Source organism: Lygodium microphyllum, chromosome 17 (assembly GCF_053477565.2).
Source record: "Lygodium microphyllum isolate KBCC chromosome 17, Lygodium_microphyllum_v1.1.10, whole genome shotgun sequence".
Classification (NCBI taxonomy): Eukaryota; Viridiplantae; Streptophyta; class Polypodiopsida; order Schizaeales; family Lygodiaceae; genus Lygodium; species Lygodium microphyllum.
In genome coordinates this window covers 48,132,683-48,150,600 of record NC_141151.1, presented here as the reverse complement: position 1 = coordinate 48,150,600, position 17,918 = coordinate 48,132,683, and the positions used below count along the sequence as shown (strand labels likewise).

Genomic DNA, 17,918 nt, shown 5'->3' with positions numbered 1-17,918 from the left:
TCAGTAATGGGTTCCTTTGGTTCTGGTCCTATGTAAGGTTTTAGCAAACTTACATGAAAAGCATTGTGTATTTTCCAATGAGTAGGAAGCTCAAGTCGATAAGAAACTTCATTTATTTTCTCAATCACTTTGAAGGGTCCAAAGTATCTACTGGAGAGCTTTGGAAAAGATGAATTTTAACCAAAACCTTTTTTGAGCCTGCTTTTATCAAACTTTAGCAAGACATATTGACCTTTTTCAAAAGCCAAAGGTCTTCTTCGTTTATCTGCTTGCTTCTTTTGTCGCTCTTGGGCAACTTTGATAGTGGCTCGAACTTGATCCATTGCAGTTTTTAAATCTGAAGCAAACTCATCAGCAACAAAAATCTTATCTTTAGTGCGAATAATTGGAGGAGGAATCACTTTACCCTGTACTATTTCATTTGGAGCTTTCCCTGTGGATGAGTGCACTATATTGTTGTAAGCAAACTCTAATAATGGAAGATATTTCTCCCATTGTGACTTATGTTCACTAACATAAGCTTTCAACATATCCAAAAGAGTGAGATTCATCACCTTTGTTTGGCTGTTAGTTTGAGGATGAAAAGCTGAGGAGAACTTTAAAGTGGTTCCCAAATTCTCAAATAAAGCACGCCAAAAGTTACTTGTGAATTTGGAGTCTCTATCTGAAATGATCTCAGAAGGCATACCATGTAATCTGAAGATATGTTGAATGAAAAGTCTTGCAGTTTGTGCGGATTTCAATGTTTTATGACATGGAATAAAATGTGATTGTTTGCTGAATCTATCAATTATGACCCAAATCATATCATGACCTTGAGGTGTTCTTTGAATACCTAAGATGAAATCCATTGTGATAGATTCCCATGGATCTTTGGGCACTGGAAGAGGTTGCAACAATCCTGGAATCTTCTGCCTATCATATTTGGATTTTTGGCATTCCAGGCAAGCCTCAATGAAGTTATGTGTATCTCTTCGTAATGTTGGCCAATAAAGTAGCGCTCAATTGCACTTAGAGTGGCTGCCCTCCCTCTATGTCTTGCATCAGGGGGTTCATGGCTTTCTTTAAGCACCTTTTGTCGAACAGGAAGAGTAACACAAAGGCGATTGTTCATGAGAAGGTAACCGTCTTTGATGGAATAATCTAGATGAGAACCTCCTTGCTGTAAATTTGACCAAATTGCTGCAAAATCAGTATCTTCATCGTTTGAAAATCTTCATGATGAGCCACTGTAATAGTTGCAATGCGAGGCACTCTAGAAAGTGCATCAGCAACTACATTTTGTTTCCCTGGAGTGTACATAATTTGAAAATGAAACATAGACAAGAAATTTTCCCATCTTACATGTTTCTCCTACAAATGCTTTTGAGTCTTGAAATACTTCAAGCTTTGATGATCAATTTTAATAAGGAATTCATTGCCTAAAAGATAATGTTTCCATATCTTTAAAGCATGAACCACTGTTAAGAGCTCCTTTTCATAAATGTCATATCTTTTCTCCACATCATTTAGACAGCGACTTTCAAAGGCTACGGCATGGCCTTCTTGATTTAGCACTGCACCAATACAATCACCACAAGTATCTACTTCCACCACAAATGGTTTTACCAGATCTGGAATGATAAGAACAGGTCCGGAAGTAAGAGCTGTTTTCAGCCTTGTGAAGACTGCCTTCTCTTTTTCCTTCCATTGGAAAGAGATCTTCTTCTTTGTAAGGTCATGAAGTGGAGAAGCCATATGTGCAAAATGCTTGATGAAGCGGCGGTAATAAGAGCATAAGCCAAGAAATGATCGCACCTCATGTACATCATGAAGATGAGGCCATTCTTGGATTATCCTGATCTTTTCAGGATCCATCTGAATCCCTTCAGAAGAGATGACATGCCCAAGGTAATTTATTTTATGCATGAAAAATTCACTCTTACCATTTACCAAGAGTTGATTTTGTTGAAGTAATTGTAGAACAATTTTCAAGTGTTGATGATGCTCCTCTTCATTCTTGCTAAAGACAAGAATATCATCAAAGAAAGTACCAACATATTATCGATGCTCTCTAAAGATGCGCTCCATCATTCGATTAAAGGTGACTGGTGCATTGGTTAATCCGAAAGGAACCACTAAGAATTCATAAAGACCGTATGAAGTGCGAAAAGCAGTTTTGTGTACATCTTGTGGTATTACCCTAATTTGATGATAACCACTCTTTAGATCAATGCGGCTGAAAACCTTTAAGCCTCCTAGACGATCTAAAATGTCGTCAATTCTGGGAATAGGAAACCGATTCTTCACAATGAGTTTGTTGAGGACTCGATAATCAATGCACATCCTGAATGTGCCATCTTTCTTTTGAACAAGAAGAACCGGTGAACAAAATGGTGAGCTACTTGGCCTAATTACCCACGGTTGAGTAGGTCTTTGACTTGCTTTATGATTTCTTCTTGTTGAGGACGGCTCACACGGTATGGTGCTATATTAGGAGGAGAACTGCCCGGGATAATATCAATATGATGGTCTTCTGGCCTTTCTGGGGGAAGCTGATAAGGAAGATCTTCCGAAAAACGATCTTTATACTTTTCCAAAAGCTGAAGTCGCTCTTGGTTTCAGCATTCATATTATCTTTTACATCAGTGACATAAAGCAGACAACATTGAACACAATCCTTAATTGCTCTAGAGACTTGCATATGGCTTACCATAGGTATGGTGTCTCCAGAAACTCCAGCTTGGATCTCGTACTTCTTGCCTTTGTTGGTGAGTTCTACCTTCTTTTTGTGAGAGAAGATGGTTGAATCTACTCTATGATTCCAGGGCATGCCAAGAATCACATCGCAACCATCAAGGTCTCCGATACAGAAGGTATCTTCGTCAATGTAGCCTTGAATTTGAAACTTGAGCTTGCCAATGTAGGGTATCACAATCTTCACTGTGTCACCTTCATCAGCATTTAAAGCTTGGCGAACTTCTGCCGGAGTGTCTATCTCTTCATTCTTTAATCCAAGCTCTTTAGCTAATTGCAAGGAAATGATATTTTCATTCGCCCCAAGATCTATCAAGAATAGTGCTTGCTTACCTTGCAACTGTCTCCAAGCTTTTAATAATTTGCGCGTCTCTGGAGTGTGAATTGTGTTTGCAACTACATCACTGATAGCATTGATTTTCACTGGCGACTTAGGCTTGTTGTCAGAAACCTTGTTTTGTCCCTTGTTTGGGCATTGCTTCGCTATGTGGCCTGTTTGTCCACATTTAAAGCACTTCCCTTCTTTCACGAAGCGTTGCTTTTCTTCTTCGGAAAGTTGCTTTGCTTGTGGGTATAGATTGGAGCGAAATTGAGGAGCATTAGGAGGTGCATAGGGCTTCATCTCTTTTGATTTGATGGTTGCTTTTGCCGCTGTTTTTGTCCTTCATTTGGGGCTGAATACTCCTCATCATCAGCTACTCTCTTCTTATCATTCTTTTGGAATGATTTGTTGCCATTGTGCTCCATTTCCCATGTCTCAGCATGATCAATGAGTTCCCTGAGACTAGAACAATGATAATGATTAAGAGCAATACGAAGTTTAAAATGTAAACCTCCTTGAAACTTCCTAAGCTTTTCCGAACTGTTGATCTTCTTGAAATGTTGGACCTTCAAAAGTAGCTCCCAAAATCTCTTGGTATAGTCACCAAGTGACTCATTTTTCCTTTGCCAAAGCCGATCCCATTCCATTTTTACATCTCTTTTGAAATGAACAGGAAGAATTTGGCTTTGTATCATGCGAACAAAGGACCGCCATGATTTTGGGGCAGCATGATCATATTCCAACCCCGTCCACCAAATATAGGCTAAGTCGATTAAATGTAAAGCTGCAAACTTAATCTTTTCTTTTTCTTTATACTTGTCACGACCATACAAAATTTGAAATTGACGAATAAACTTCAAAAGAATATCAAGATTTCAAAAACCATCATACATACTGAACTTGATCTTCTTTTCAAGTTGAGATAGTGACTTAGTCTTCTTCTTCTTCTTATGCCTTCGTCCATGCCCGAATCTTGAGGTTGAAGATGATAAAGTACTTGATGGGGATGAAGATGGAGACGAGGGTGAAGAATGTCGACGCCTTTGACGATGATGTGGTCTTCCACGAGAAGGGTGTGACTCTTCGTTACTAGAAGAGGGTCCATTAGAGTAGGCGCTAAATGACTTTGAAGAAGAGGATGAGCTTCGACGCGATCTCTTTCTTTGTCTTGAAGTAGAATGGGACTGCCTCTTAGAAGTAGTTGGACTTCTTGATTGGCTCCTTTCATTGGTATGGCTTTGTCTCCTTGAACCTTCTTTCCTTGAATTCTTTGGGATTCTCAACTTTTTCTAGTTTGAGAAGTTGGTCACGGATTTGCTGATTCTCCTCTCTAAGACTTTGAATGGCTTGAAGGATAGCACTCGACTGATCCATTGAGACTCTTAAGAAAAAAAAAATGCTCAAGCACTCAATGCAAGGGCTGAAAACAAACAAACTTATAATCGTAAGCACTACCAGTGTTGGGGTGAGGACCGAGCCAAAGCTCTGATACCACTGTAAACGCCCCGAATAACATAGTATGCTTAACAATTATAATATTTGCTTGTTTTCGAGATTTAATGTAAAAGAGAATGAACACTTAAAGCTGAAAATGAAAATTACTCACAAAATTACAGCCATGAAAATGTAAAAGTAATGGAGACAAGATTGAGGGTTGAAGATGGGCAACCCCCCCCGAAGGAATGTATTTCTGCTCAACCCAAGTCCCTTAGGGAAGAGCTCAGTTACAATCAACCTGAGAGTGAGAAGAAGTAATTCTCACTCTCACAAGATCATGCAAAGATGTACAAACACACATGCATTATCTATTATGCAATGATAAGAACTAATTTCTTTACAGTATGAGAGAAGAAAAAAGGGGAAATCAGCCTTCTCCATCGTTGAACAGTAGTACATGGATAGGGCTTGCTTCTTGTTGCTAAAATGGAAGAAATAGCTTGAAAAGGAGGTGCTGTAATGAATTTACAAGCTTGTTGTCCTGTAAAACAGCAGTGATAGAAGAGGGAATATGGAGGAATTTGATAATGGAGAAGTGGGGGATGATGATGGGGATGGATAGGGCTAGTTTCTGGCTATCTGTGGGTGCTGTACATGAGTTTACAACAAAGAAAAATGATGCTGAATGAAGAAAAACGAGCTCTTATTTATAGGAGAGGGAAGAGCTAGTACAAAAGGGGAAAGTGGAGTAGCACAAGACAAGTGTCCAGCCACATGTCATGAGATGTGACAAGTGGTGGGACACTTGGAAACTTGTGTGACAAGTGTCTTGACACTCGTCTCTTCTCTATGGCCTTCCTTTTTGGGTTGAATACTGTCAAGAATAGAAACAACCAAATTTAGTAAGCACAATCAGAGTACAGAACTTACTATTTTTAGAATGACATCCCTATTTTTTAGGACTAGCATTTTTAGGCTAATTCGAGGCTCCTAAAATTTAGGGACCTCCTAAAATTTAGGGACCCCCCCCCCCCAATATGGGTGTCATATGAAAGCTTTTTCCGTATACATCGCAAAAATGGTATCCGAATCTTCATGTGACTTTCCTATGCAAAGAAATATGCATTTCAAGCTTTCAGCCCACACATACACATTATACAAGCATTTCATGATCATGCCATCTTGTTGATTGTAATTGTCTGTTCCGGTGGATCTAGCCCACACTTCAAGGCATCAATCCTTTCTCTGTGCGAGTCTAACCCTGATATGCGTGGGTTTTAATCACAGGCGCCCAATCGGACCATATAGGTGGAAGTGTGAACTATCTTTTCTCTAACCCACCGTGTGGGTCCACCATAACCTGTGACCACTCATCAGTGGCCAGCTCCAATGCACTTTTCTTTATATCTAATTAGTGCAAAGGAAATAAATTTAATAAATCGTTATATAGACAAATTAATGAAAAATGATACAAATTCTGTTTCTATAGAGCTGTGACAGCTGTCAAGAGTATTCTTAGATACCTGAAGGGTACACAAAGAAAGTGTATTTGCTATGGGCAGGGAGCACTTAATTTGCGGAATTATTGTGATGCAAACATGGCAGGTGACTTAGACACTCGCAGGTCCACTAGCGAGTTGCTGGAGGGGCCGTCTCTTGGTGCTCCAGGTTGCAGAACATCGTAGCACTGAGTACTACTGAAGCTGAATACATATCAGCTACTGAAGCTTCTAAGGAAGCTATATGGTTGAGCAGACTCGCAGAGGATCTCGGCATGTCTATGAGTACTCCAGTGTTGGGATGTGATAGCCAGAGTGGTGTGTATCTAGCTAAAAATGCCATGTATCATTCACGCACAAAGCATATTGATGTGCGATATCACTTTATCAGACAGATTCTGGAGGATGGTCTAATCACATTGACCAAGATCAAAACACAGGACAACCCTGCAGATGTTCTCACTAAAAGTCTAGGCAAGACTCAGCATGAGCATTGCATACGACTAGTGGGAGTTGGTTAAAGGTTCACTCCGGACCTTTAAGTGGAAGGTTGTTGGGATGTAAAGGTCCTTTATTCACCTCCGTGTATTTTACACGTGTATTGTTATCTTGTACATGTGAATGCACCCTTACGGGCCCTAAGTATAAATACATTTTATTCTTTGTGTACCAACACATTGTTGGTACACCCAAATCTGTTCGTCACTCTTACTCTCACTCTCACTCACCTGTTCACTTCCTCTGCTTCAAATCTTCACGCTTCCGCTACCCGCGCGCTCCAACAGGAGCGCCCTAATCTTATGCTAAATACCTGTTAAGCTAAAAATGCATTAGCTTTACTTAAACAGCCCCAAAACTTGCTTAATTAATTAAGAAACCTAGTTAATTTAAAAGAAACGCAATCCTAGAGAGTTTTTGTGTCCCATAAGCACAAGCCCACTTGGGAGGGCCCAAAATTTCTATAAATACGTATGTTGTCCTCCATTCAGTCTAGAATCTCGTTTTTTGTAGTTTTTAGGTATTTCAACTTGCTGCCCACACCCTGTTGGCTGAGAACATCTTAGCCGAAGCTATTCATTGCTGTCTCCATCAATTGGCACCTGATTTCCAGCCCTCTTCACACAGTTTGGAGCTGATTCTAGCCAGGCGATTGTTGTTCCTGCACAAACCTACTACCGTACTGCCTCTGCCACGTCATCTGCAGCCAACATTTGGCAGTTTTCTCTCTCCTTCAGCTGTCGCCCAGCTTCTGCAAGCTATCACCAAGCTGTCCAGGCTGCGTTTGGCAGTTTTCTCTCTACTATAGCCTGCCTTTTTAATCTTTCTCCCTCCTACAACCTACGTTTTTAGTCTTTCTCTCTCCTGCAAACTATCTTGCCTGGGTTTTTAGTCTTTCTCTCTCCTCACTACCATCTGCATCAAATCAAACTTCTCACTACTACGTTTGCTGGTGTTCGATATCTGGAGACTGCCTTGCTGCGATTCGGAATCCGTTACGACACACTCTCCAGTTCATTACCCCTACCCTGATCCTTAGATACCAAAGTTCAAGTCTAGATCACCATCGAATCTTCACAGTGGAAGCACACAAGTGAATAGAGACATCTTTATATTAATTCATTTGAAATTAAGGTAGTTTATTTTCTTCTTGTATTGACTATGTGTTCTCTACTCCTTGCTCGCTGCACCATGTAATTTCTACAAGCTAAGAATGATCACATGCAAGGCAATCACACAGACAATAATTTAAGGCTATGAATCATCTTTTCAACTCTTTATTTTGATAATGTGGCAAGGGTTCCATTAAAAAACATACGTACTTTCATAAAACATTAGTGTGGTCGAGCTACACGTTGCCCCATGTCTAATTAACACAAAGAGCAATACCTAGAGAATCATGAGATCAACAAACGCATATTCACCATGTGAGATCATGCCAAGCTGTGGAGCAATAAAGAGTCATACAATAAGCAAGAGCGCTCATAGATTGAGACAAACTAGAGTATTTGTGGCTTGATCATAGTTGAAAACCATTCTAGGTGGTTTATAGCTAGTGTAGAAATCCCAAATCAAACACTACAGCAACTTCAAGGATTCGAAGTAAAGAGTGCAAGTTTGAGTTTGGGCTTCTAAAACTATACCTTATATGAATCTCTAACTACTATAATGTAAGATTTGACGATCTCTTCCACCTTTGGGTTCTCTTCTCTTCGTCTTAGATGTGCAATGAAAACCAACTGTCCTCCAAGATCATTTGCCCATTCAAAGGAATTTATTGGAGCCATTTTAATTCGAAGGAATTTATTGGAGCCTATTTAGCTTGTGTCACTCTTGAATAAAGTTAATAGACTTATGGATTGGACCATCAAGGGTGACACTTTAATCTTGTGCTCTCTCCCAATTTAAAATAACCACCACAAAGATTTACAAGCGTATTTATCACACCATCTTGGATAGATAAGCATAGAATGTACTTTGGTATGTGGATAAATATTGGGAAGACATTGCATTGAGTTCCCCAATGTTTGGGATGCTCGCATGCTGTTGAGACCATTCCCCGTCTTCCTTCGCAAAGCACGTTCACTATAGATTTATTTTAATGGACTTTGGCAACAATTGGGTGGCAGGATTTCTACAAAGAGAGTTGGGAAATTCTTCAAGCCACTTGGCTTGACTTGCCTAAACATTCGGTGTTCTTCAATTGGATGAGAGTTTGGGCTTAGTGGACCATCCACATCATGCATTGATCGTTGTTTAGCCGTTTCAGATCAATCCGCATATACTTTGTTGCGTAGCTGCAACAATCCTCGTATGATTGCTGTCATGCGTGATGCTTGTCTTTCACAACAATAGTGTATATTTGCTTGAAACTAAGAGAGCTTACTTGGAAATTCCTAAAGCCTAATCATGTGAGCTTGGAGAAAATTAGGATCCTTAAGAACGGCATAGCTCGCTCTCGCGCTCTCTCTCTCTCTCTCTCTCTCTCTCTCTCTCTCGCTTACCAAACACATCAGAGACGAGGATGACGGCCGCCTTGGGCGATGGCGGAGATGCTGTGTAGGAGAGGAAAGGACCGATAGTCTCCTCTTTGCCCACACATGCATCGTGCTGAGAGGACGGTGCAGGGACGCAACACTGTTCACCCGCCATAGCAAGCAACAGGAACACAGACTAGAAGTTTTCTGAAGTATTCCCTCTTTACGAGAAATTAAGGTCGACTCTTTGTCTGAGAGTGACGCCTTTACCACCTGTTGCAAAATCAATTGTTGGTGTGACCGTGTCCTTAATATTTATGACAAACTCTTACTCACACCTATGGTGTGACGGTATCCCAAGGAAAAGTGAGCTCCATATGGAACCTTTTCTAAAACCCTGGGGACCTACCTATTATCAAAACAAAGGATTGCTTTACCTACAGGGCTTTAGAATAGTTTAATCATTATCGGTGTGTGGCATATGACCCTAAACCTCACCTATCCTTGTTAGTAACCACTCAAATGGTGTTGCTAGTGCAATCCTAATGGGGTTTGTGTGGGCAAATTGGTTTACTACTTCAACAGAAGGAAAAAATGCATTATTGTGATTCTAACTTTGATCCCCACCTCAACCCAATCCATGGAATTTCTCTGGCACGCACATTTCCAATTGAGGACATTGGGCACAACCACAATGTTAAGTGGGGAAGCCTATTTTGCTTTGCATCATTGTTCACCCTAGAGACCTTAGGTGTGACCCAACTCTTAGACTTTTGTAAGCTTCGGATTTGCCCTTACAAGTTAGGGCCGATTCAATACAAGCCAAACGGATGCTCTAAAATCACATGTTCTCATTTCATGTGTGAATAACAAAGGCGGGCAACCTAAACTATTGAAAAGCCCATGAACACATTGATTCTAGGTGATTGTTCAAATCTTGTGCTCCACAAACTCTAGTGGAAAATTTGCCCATGTTTGATCTCTTTGGGTTAAATAATCATACTGCACAATAAACATAAGATTAACCAATCTCTTCCTTACACATCAAAATCTTGCCCCTATACTTACCAATTTTTACATGGTCATCCACTAAGTCTAAATCCATCCTTATCCCTATGGACATAGTGAAGAGTTTAGGTGGTGTTTTTCTTTACTCAACTAAAATAAGGGACACACATGTGTGCGCAAGAGTATTGCTCCTTTTTCTTTGGAGGGGTTTTTTTGGAGGGGGGAGAGGGTTTAAGGATATGCTTGCTTAAACTTGAAGCAAGCAATAAATGATTAATTATTTAGTTTTTTGTAAACAATTAATCATTTTACACCATGTCACTATACAGTGAGGTTAAGCCAAGGGCATGTTAGCGCACCTTGTTATAGCATACCATATACATCAAACATTAGCATGTCTAAATCAAGAGTGCTTAGTTGGGTGCAAGAATGCAACTTGAAGGGAGAAGGTCGAGTGGAAGCATGAGCAAGTGGAAGCAAGCAAGGTGCAAGCTATGGAGGATAAAGCGAGAGAGAGAGAGAGAGAGGGGGGGGGGGGGAAGGGGGGGGAGGAGACTCAAGGTGTAGGAACTCCAATAGTCACAATGTGTGATCAGCCTTCCCTTATTCATTAGTCATTGAAAGAATAAAGAATGAAGTAACAGTGATGGGTACCCACCACCTGCAATGTACAGGTATGTAGGTACTATAAGTGTAGTGAAGTATAGTGAATCATGGGCGGTGTAAGAATAGGTGCATGTACCCCCAACGACCTCCCACTTAAAGGTGAATGTGCCTCTAGTGAGGAGAGAATAATAAAAAAGTGACAAAGTACAATAGGATAAGAAAAGACGTCGTCTCATTCTACACCCATCATCTTCCTAAGGAAGGCAAAACTTTATGCTAAGAGACTTTTGGTGAGCAAATCTACAAGATTTTGGTCACTTGAAATGTTGACCAGCTCAATGGACTTGTTCTCAACAACCTCTTTGATAAAGTGGCAATGCACCTATCTTCGCATGGAAGATGGGATTCTTGGCCAACTAAATAGCACCAATAGAGTCTGAATACAATGTAGGGATCACATCAATAATATCAAGGTTTGCTACCAAATGGCCTGACAAGAGAGCCTCTTGTTGCAAGTCTCACTGGTTGTAGTATATTCTACCTCTATAGTAGATATGGCCATGGGTTTCTACACCTTAGACATCCAAGAAACAGCACCTCCAACAAACATGAAGATATAGCTATGCACATATCTACAGTGCCCTTAAGGTACCTCACAATACCCTTTACGACATCCCAATGCTGCTTGCCAAGTGTAGCCATATAGCATGCCACAACTCCCATTGCAAATGTTATGTCAAGATGAGTGGCTATCATGGCATACATCAAATTACCCACAACGGATGAATAAGGGATCTTTGCCATCTCAGCCTTCTGCTCATCAAAATTGGCATGACTAACCTTCCTGTGAGAAGCTAAAGGAAAGTCAATAGGCTTAACATCCTACATATGAAACTACTCAAGGACCTTTTGGATGTACTCCTTTTGTGATGACAAGTAAAGGAGCCCCTTAGAACGATCACCTATTTATCATATTGACTATCATCCACCAAGTTAAAGCTCCAAATGTTGCACGTATTGGGCAACTATAAGTTGAAGGGAGTAATGTGACAAAGACAACACTGGGAATGGTTCATAATAACACTTTTAGTTATGTGTGGAGACATATGCAAATAAAATCTCACTTGCTTCTCTAATTGGTACATCAGAATGAGACATTAGGAGAAATCAAGAAGTTGGCTGCATGGGAAAGAGGCTCATTTGGAGAGAAAAGGAGGATATAGGCATGTGGGAGAAAAGGAAAGGCTACTAGTAGCCTCTTAAAGCAGTTATTGAAGGGGTTTATTTGGGTTTTCCTACGTGGAAAAGGCTACAAGACTCAAACGTTCCCATTTAGGGAAGAATGTCTCTCTATGAGTGGAAGAATGGATTTTATGTGGATTGTACTAATATTTAGTCCCATATGGATGTCCAATCATATGGCAAGCTCACTCTTCTTCTTCATCTACACAAATGTTGTTTTATGGAGTTTATAAACTTAAGGTATTCAAACCTTGGCTTTCTAGGGCTCATGTTAACCTTTCTAAGGCTAATTTTGGAGGAGATAGATATTGGGGAAGAAAAAGACTTTCGTGCTTTAGGGTAAAAGTAGAAACGCATGGTTTTTGCATGGAGGCTAGCTAATTTTGATGGGAGGGGGAGAAAGTAGAATGGCACGATAGCTTGGTTTAAAAAAACACCGAATGGTTAGGTGGCAATTATGGGATTGGTAAAAGAATGAAGCTAGAATACATGAGGAAGATTATCAATGCTAATCATGACAGCTCCTTAAAAAAGCTCAATATTACAAAGACTGTTGTATTTGGCCGGCATATACTAGACCAAGTAAACAGAGTTCCATTAGGAATTCTGCACCCAAAGATTAAGTTGGCTGGCCTTTTCGTCGAGAACGTCTAAAATTTCTTAGATCACAAGACTAGTGAAGACAACCATCTCACCAAAGAATAAGTTGCAACAGCTGAGTTAGAATTGTGTATTGCTAAGTTGATAATTGGACAGGAGCACAGCCTTTGTGTTGCAGGAGCTCAAGATTCATCACCTAATCCTTTCCCCTTAGGCCACTGCAGAATCACCCAAGGCCTTGCAATTGTATCTACAATAAGCATAACTCCCTCGAAAGAAGAAGCTGCCAACAACAAACATGCATAAGGCCATAGATCTAGCAAGGCCGGGGTCAGGAAATTGTGAAGAGGAAGGTGCAATTATGCAATAATGGAATGGCTTGAAAAAAAAAACTAAGAGAGGGTGGCACAACTATTTCTGATGCAACATCATGAGCAACTAGCCACCAAGTACCAAGATTGTCCATGCACGAGGATTTTAACTTCTATCCAATTACCAAGTCAACATTCCATGCATCTGATTTGAGTACAATTGTGGGATGCTAGTCCACAACTGTAGGGATTACCTGAACTATGGCTGACAGAGGCAAAGATTGAGAGAGACATTGCTGATGTTATCAGTCACATCAACCCAAACATCTTGAGCTTCCTTAGGTAGACATTTAGAGGCAAAGTTGATCACAACTAAAAGGAGACAATCATGGAGTTGAAACCACTTAAATGAAGCTTTGAAGCAGTGCAACATGACGATGGAGAGTGAGTTGCATGCTCAGCAAAGAACAAGTAGTTGACATGCAATTGGAGTGATGATTATGAGGATAGCATGAACAAGACATAAGGAAGGTCCTACAATAGAAGAAAAAAGTGAGGTAAGTGAGTGGAAGCTCTATATGACTTCAAGTTAAGGTTCCTCAATCAGCATGCCCCAAGATTTGGGACTTGTTTGTATTCCAAAGCTTTAGAATTGAAACAAAGTGGAAAACACTAGTTTTGTTTGCAATGTCCAGTTCTATGCAAGTTGATTCATGTGAGTGACCAAGAGTGAATGTTGTCCTAAAAGTAAAATGTTGGGAGGAGGAGTTGAATTACAAGTGAGTTGCCTAGAGTGTTGAGAGTCAAGATCATCTATTGTGATACTTATCCTGGCATGATAGCTATAGACGCTAGCTATCAATAGCCATGTGTATGTCATTAATAAGTCAAGTAAACTAGGTTAATAATAACTAGAGTAAGTAAACTATAATTAGGAAGGAAGACCTAGCTTGATCTTACACTATTGTAGATAGTGAAGTGTGTGAGAATGACTGAAGAATAATGGAAGAAGAAGAGAGCGTAGTGCTCTTGGTTCCTGCTCCATCTCTACTATTGCATCCATTCTTTTGCATTTCTTATCATGGTATTAGAGCTAGTTTAGACCTTGACTAATGGAAGGCAAGAGGGATTAGTGATGGCTCTCCTGATTAGCATTCTTAGAGATTAGTAAAAGGAAGAATAGAAGCATTATTGAGTGGTAAGGACTGAGCCATGACAACATTGACATTAATGTGGAGATTTGTAGTGATTGCACTTGCTTAAACAACTTGGAAATCAATGTGAACTACTGAAAATGATTTGCTACTCCAACTCATTGTCTGACAATGGTTCCACTTCTCAATCATGAGCATAGATGGAAGGCATCAAGTGCATTGTGAGAGACTTGTAATAGCTACATCAAGCATGAAGGAAACAATAACATGAACATATAAATCTAGGTTGAATCTATGCCTATTTTTCTACTACCTCAAGACATCATCCGGTTCAACAGGTGTATGCTTTTTGACACACATCCAATATGGAACCACTAGCAATCTTGTGGCAAAATACTCGTGTATTTTGGCAGCATTTGGGTGAACTTTGATCACCTACTCCCTACACGTAACAGGCTATACGCAATCATACAAGCTACTAGAATGCATTTGTGTGTTGGGGGTAAAGGCGCCTCCGCCGTGCCGCCCCGTGTATTACTACACTGACAGTACCCGCCACTGCACACTACAGGTGGCGGGCGCCCGTCACGTCACTTTATTCTTTATTCTTTTAGTGACAGTTTGAATAAAGGAAGGCCCGGTCACACATTGTGACCGTTGGAGTTCCCATTACTTGTCTCTCTCTTTCTTGCTCTTGCTCTCCCGCCATAGCTCGCGTGCAAGCTTCGATCCTTGTTGTTGGGGGTAAAGGCGCCTCCGCCGTGCCGCCCCGTGTATTACTACACTGACAGTACCCGCCACTGCACACTGCAGGTGGCGGGCGCCCGTCACGTCACTTTATTCTTTATTCTTTTAGTGACAGTTTGAATAAAGGAAGGCCCGGTCACACATTGTGACCGTTGGAGTTCCCATTTCTTGTCTCTCTCTTTCTTGCTCTTGCTCTCCCGCCATAGCTCGCGTGCAAGCTTCGATCCTTCTCACCTTTCAACTGGTATCAGAGCTTGGCATTCTCTTGCTCGAGCTCGACTCGGTGCTTCCCGACCTTCGCATCGACTCGCTTCACGCATTGGGTCTCCATCCCGGCAGCCATAGCCGACCTCTTGAGCTCCCGACTCTCCCCGGCTTCCCGAGCTCCATCCTGGCCTTCTTGAGCTTCATTAGGGCCTTGCCCTTGAGGTATTGCTTCAGCATTTGCAGGCATTTGAGTGTATTCTCAGATTGAAACAAGGCAGGAACAAAGGGCAGCCACTCTTCTTGAGCTCCATAGCTCATATCTTCCCTCCCCTTTGCATTGGGCCTTCATGGCTTGGTATGTGCCTACCTTGGGCCATCATTGAGCCCCCCATTACCCCCTTTTCAACCCATGTGGAGCAGCAGCAAGTTCAGCACCAACAGGGCAGATTGCATCATTTTTTCCAGGCTGTGAGCACTCATCTACTTCAGCTCCACACTTGGCCATTGCTTCTTGCTCTCTAACTTGATCAAGAGGGCTATAGACTTCATGTTTGATGTCATTCAAGCTTTGGGCATTGGTCTTAATCATTCGGGGCTGATTTCTTCAGATTTGGGACTATCATAAACTGTCATAACAGGCTGAAAACAGGGCAGCACCATTGGCATTAGCATTTGTTGCTTATACTCCATTCCGGTTGTGCTATTTGATGCCCGTATGCGGTCTACATGATGCCTAGTGCCTTGGGAATGTATGGACATGATTATGCCATGATTTTGGCTTGAAATATTGGCTGATTTGGGACTATTATTTACTGTTATACAGTGCTGGAAACAGGGCAGCCACACTTGGCATTGGCATTTGATGCTTATACCCTACTCCGGTTACCTTGTTTGATGCCCATATGCGGTCTATTTCCTACCCGGATGTATTGGGGATGTATGCATTTGGTTTGACCATGATTTTGGCTTGAATTCGGGGCTGAAATCTACTGTTTAGAACAGTAAATACATGCTGGAATAACAGTGGGCTGAAGGTACTTTACATGCTTTGGCACTTACCTACCGATACCGGATGTATGCTTTGAGCTTTGGCATGATGTCTCTGACATTTGGGGACGACTTGGAGCATATGTATGAGATTATGGGATGCTTTTGAGCTTCGCATTAGCTCCATCTTCACTGGCATTTGGACCGACTTGGCATGCTCATGGACCGCCTATGCCTCATGTCTCTGCTTGACAGTTAGGCTTTTGCATTACATGCTTTGGTTCGTGACATATGCTATTTGGTTCGTGTATGCCATACCGACATTTGGAGCTTGGATTTGGATGTATTTGAGCATTCCCGGCTTACTTGATCACTGATCTTGGTTGCTATTTGGATGTCATTGAGTTGACCGAGAGCTTATTTGGGCTTATGTATTACTTCATGGTTAATACGACCGGTGCTTCATGTATGTCATGCTCTCTTGGATGCGCTTGATGCATTGACAGGGTCACTTATCACTGGTGCTTTCTCTTGGGTTGTCTGAGCTTCTAAGCTCGCCTTGTACGCCTTTTGTGCTAGTGGGAGCATTTTACATGCTTGCTTGACCTTTGACAGTTGCATGCTATTGGAGCACTTACATGTATTTGGAGCAGTTTATGTCTTGAGCAACTACATACGCATTGAGACTTTGGGATCATACTCCGATCTTTATGGATATGCATTGATGTACTCTTGGTTCACAGGATGCTTATGAGCTGAGTCTCATATTTGGATCTTTCTCTTTGAGCAGATGTTATTTTGACATGCTTGGTGTTGAGCTCATGTTCTTTTCACTGTCATTGGCCTTGCTTATGTCCGTTTCATGCCGGCTTTGGACCTAGCATTGTTTGCTTGACATTGGATCCTATTTTGGGACAGTTTGCTCTCTAGACTGCATACCTGCAATTTATTACAGCAAGCAGTTATTGGTGGATTGAGGTGTACTTTTCATGCTGAAATATCCTGATTTGGTGTACCACACCTAGTACTAAGTGGGCAGCAACTTTTGGCACACTTTGCTCACCCTTTGGACCCCGTTTTTGGTCATTTTTGGGCAGTTTCTGCAATAAAACAGCAAGCAGTTTTGGACTGTTTGGGCATTTCCAGCCTGCATAATGGCGTCATCTTCGCATGATAGTGCCATCTTTAACATTACAAAGTTGGATGGTACCAACTACTCTTACTGGAAGAGTCAAATATGGCAGGTTTTGGTGCAGAAATCTCAGATTAAGCCACTTCGGTTGAGTGGGGAGCAGCCTGAAACTATGGACATTGACGACTGGCTTGAACTTGATGAGCTATGCAAGTCCACGATTGTATTGTCTCTCACTGAACATGTACATTATAATGTATTTGAGGAAGCACAGAGTGCATGGGATCTATGGAATAAGATCAAGAATCTTTATGATAAGAAAAGTCCGGCGAGTCAGATGTACTGGTTGAAGCAGCTTATGGATCTGCGCATGAAGGATAATGCGACTATGTCTGCTCACTTGAGCCAGTTCCATGCTATACTGAAGAACCTGACTTCGCAGGATATCACCTTTGGAGAGGAAGTAACTCCTCTTTTCTTGCTTGGAACTCTGAATGAGTCATGGGATGTATTCCGCACTGCTCTTTGTGCCTCTAGTGCTACTCTAAAATTGGCAGATGTTGAGAGTGCTCTTCTTCAGGAAGAGGTGAATCGCAAAAACTTGGATGCCTCTCGTGGTAGTCATGCTTTGACAGTTAGAGGCAGGAATGACAGGTATGACCGTGGTAATGGCCGAGGCCGTGACTCGCAGAAGGGTCGGTCTAAATCTCGTGGTGGCAAGTCGCGTAGTAAGTCGCGTGGACGCAATGCAAATGTCACTTGTCATCATTGTGGGAAAAAGGGCCATATTAGACCACAGTGTCATGAGTTGCGCAATGAGAAGCGCAAGGATAAGGGGAAAGATAAAGTGCAGGAGAAGTCCTCTGATCGCAGCATAGTACCTGCGAAGTCCAACGTCAAGATTGAGGAAATTAATGTCACGCAGACTGAAGAGTCCGATGGTGGTGATGAGTTT

At 41.5% G+C, this 17,918-nt stretch overlaps 1 protein-coding gene across 1 annotated transcript in view; it reads right to left on the bottom strand.

Moving 5' to 3' along the window:
* Positions 1–9,257, bottom strand: part of LOC148021859 (endo-1,3;1,4-beta-D-glucanase-like) — a 171,665-nt gene extending 162,408 nt beyond the window's left edge. Inside the window, exon 1 of the mRNA XM_087697384.1 lies at positions 8,997–9,257. Coding sequence (XP_087553510.1) covers positions 8,997–9,144 — 148 coding nt within the window. The 5' untranslated portion in view covers positions 9,145–9,257. The remainder of the gene's footprint in view (positions 1–8,996) is intronic.
* Positions 9,258–17,918: the final 8,661 nt, after the last annotated feature.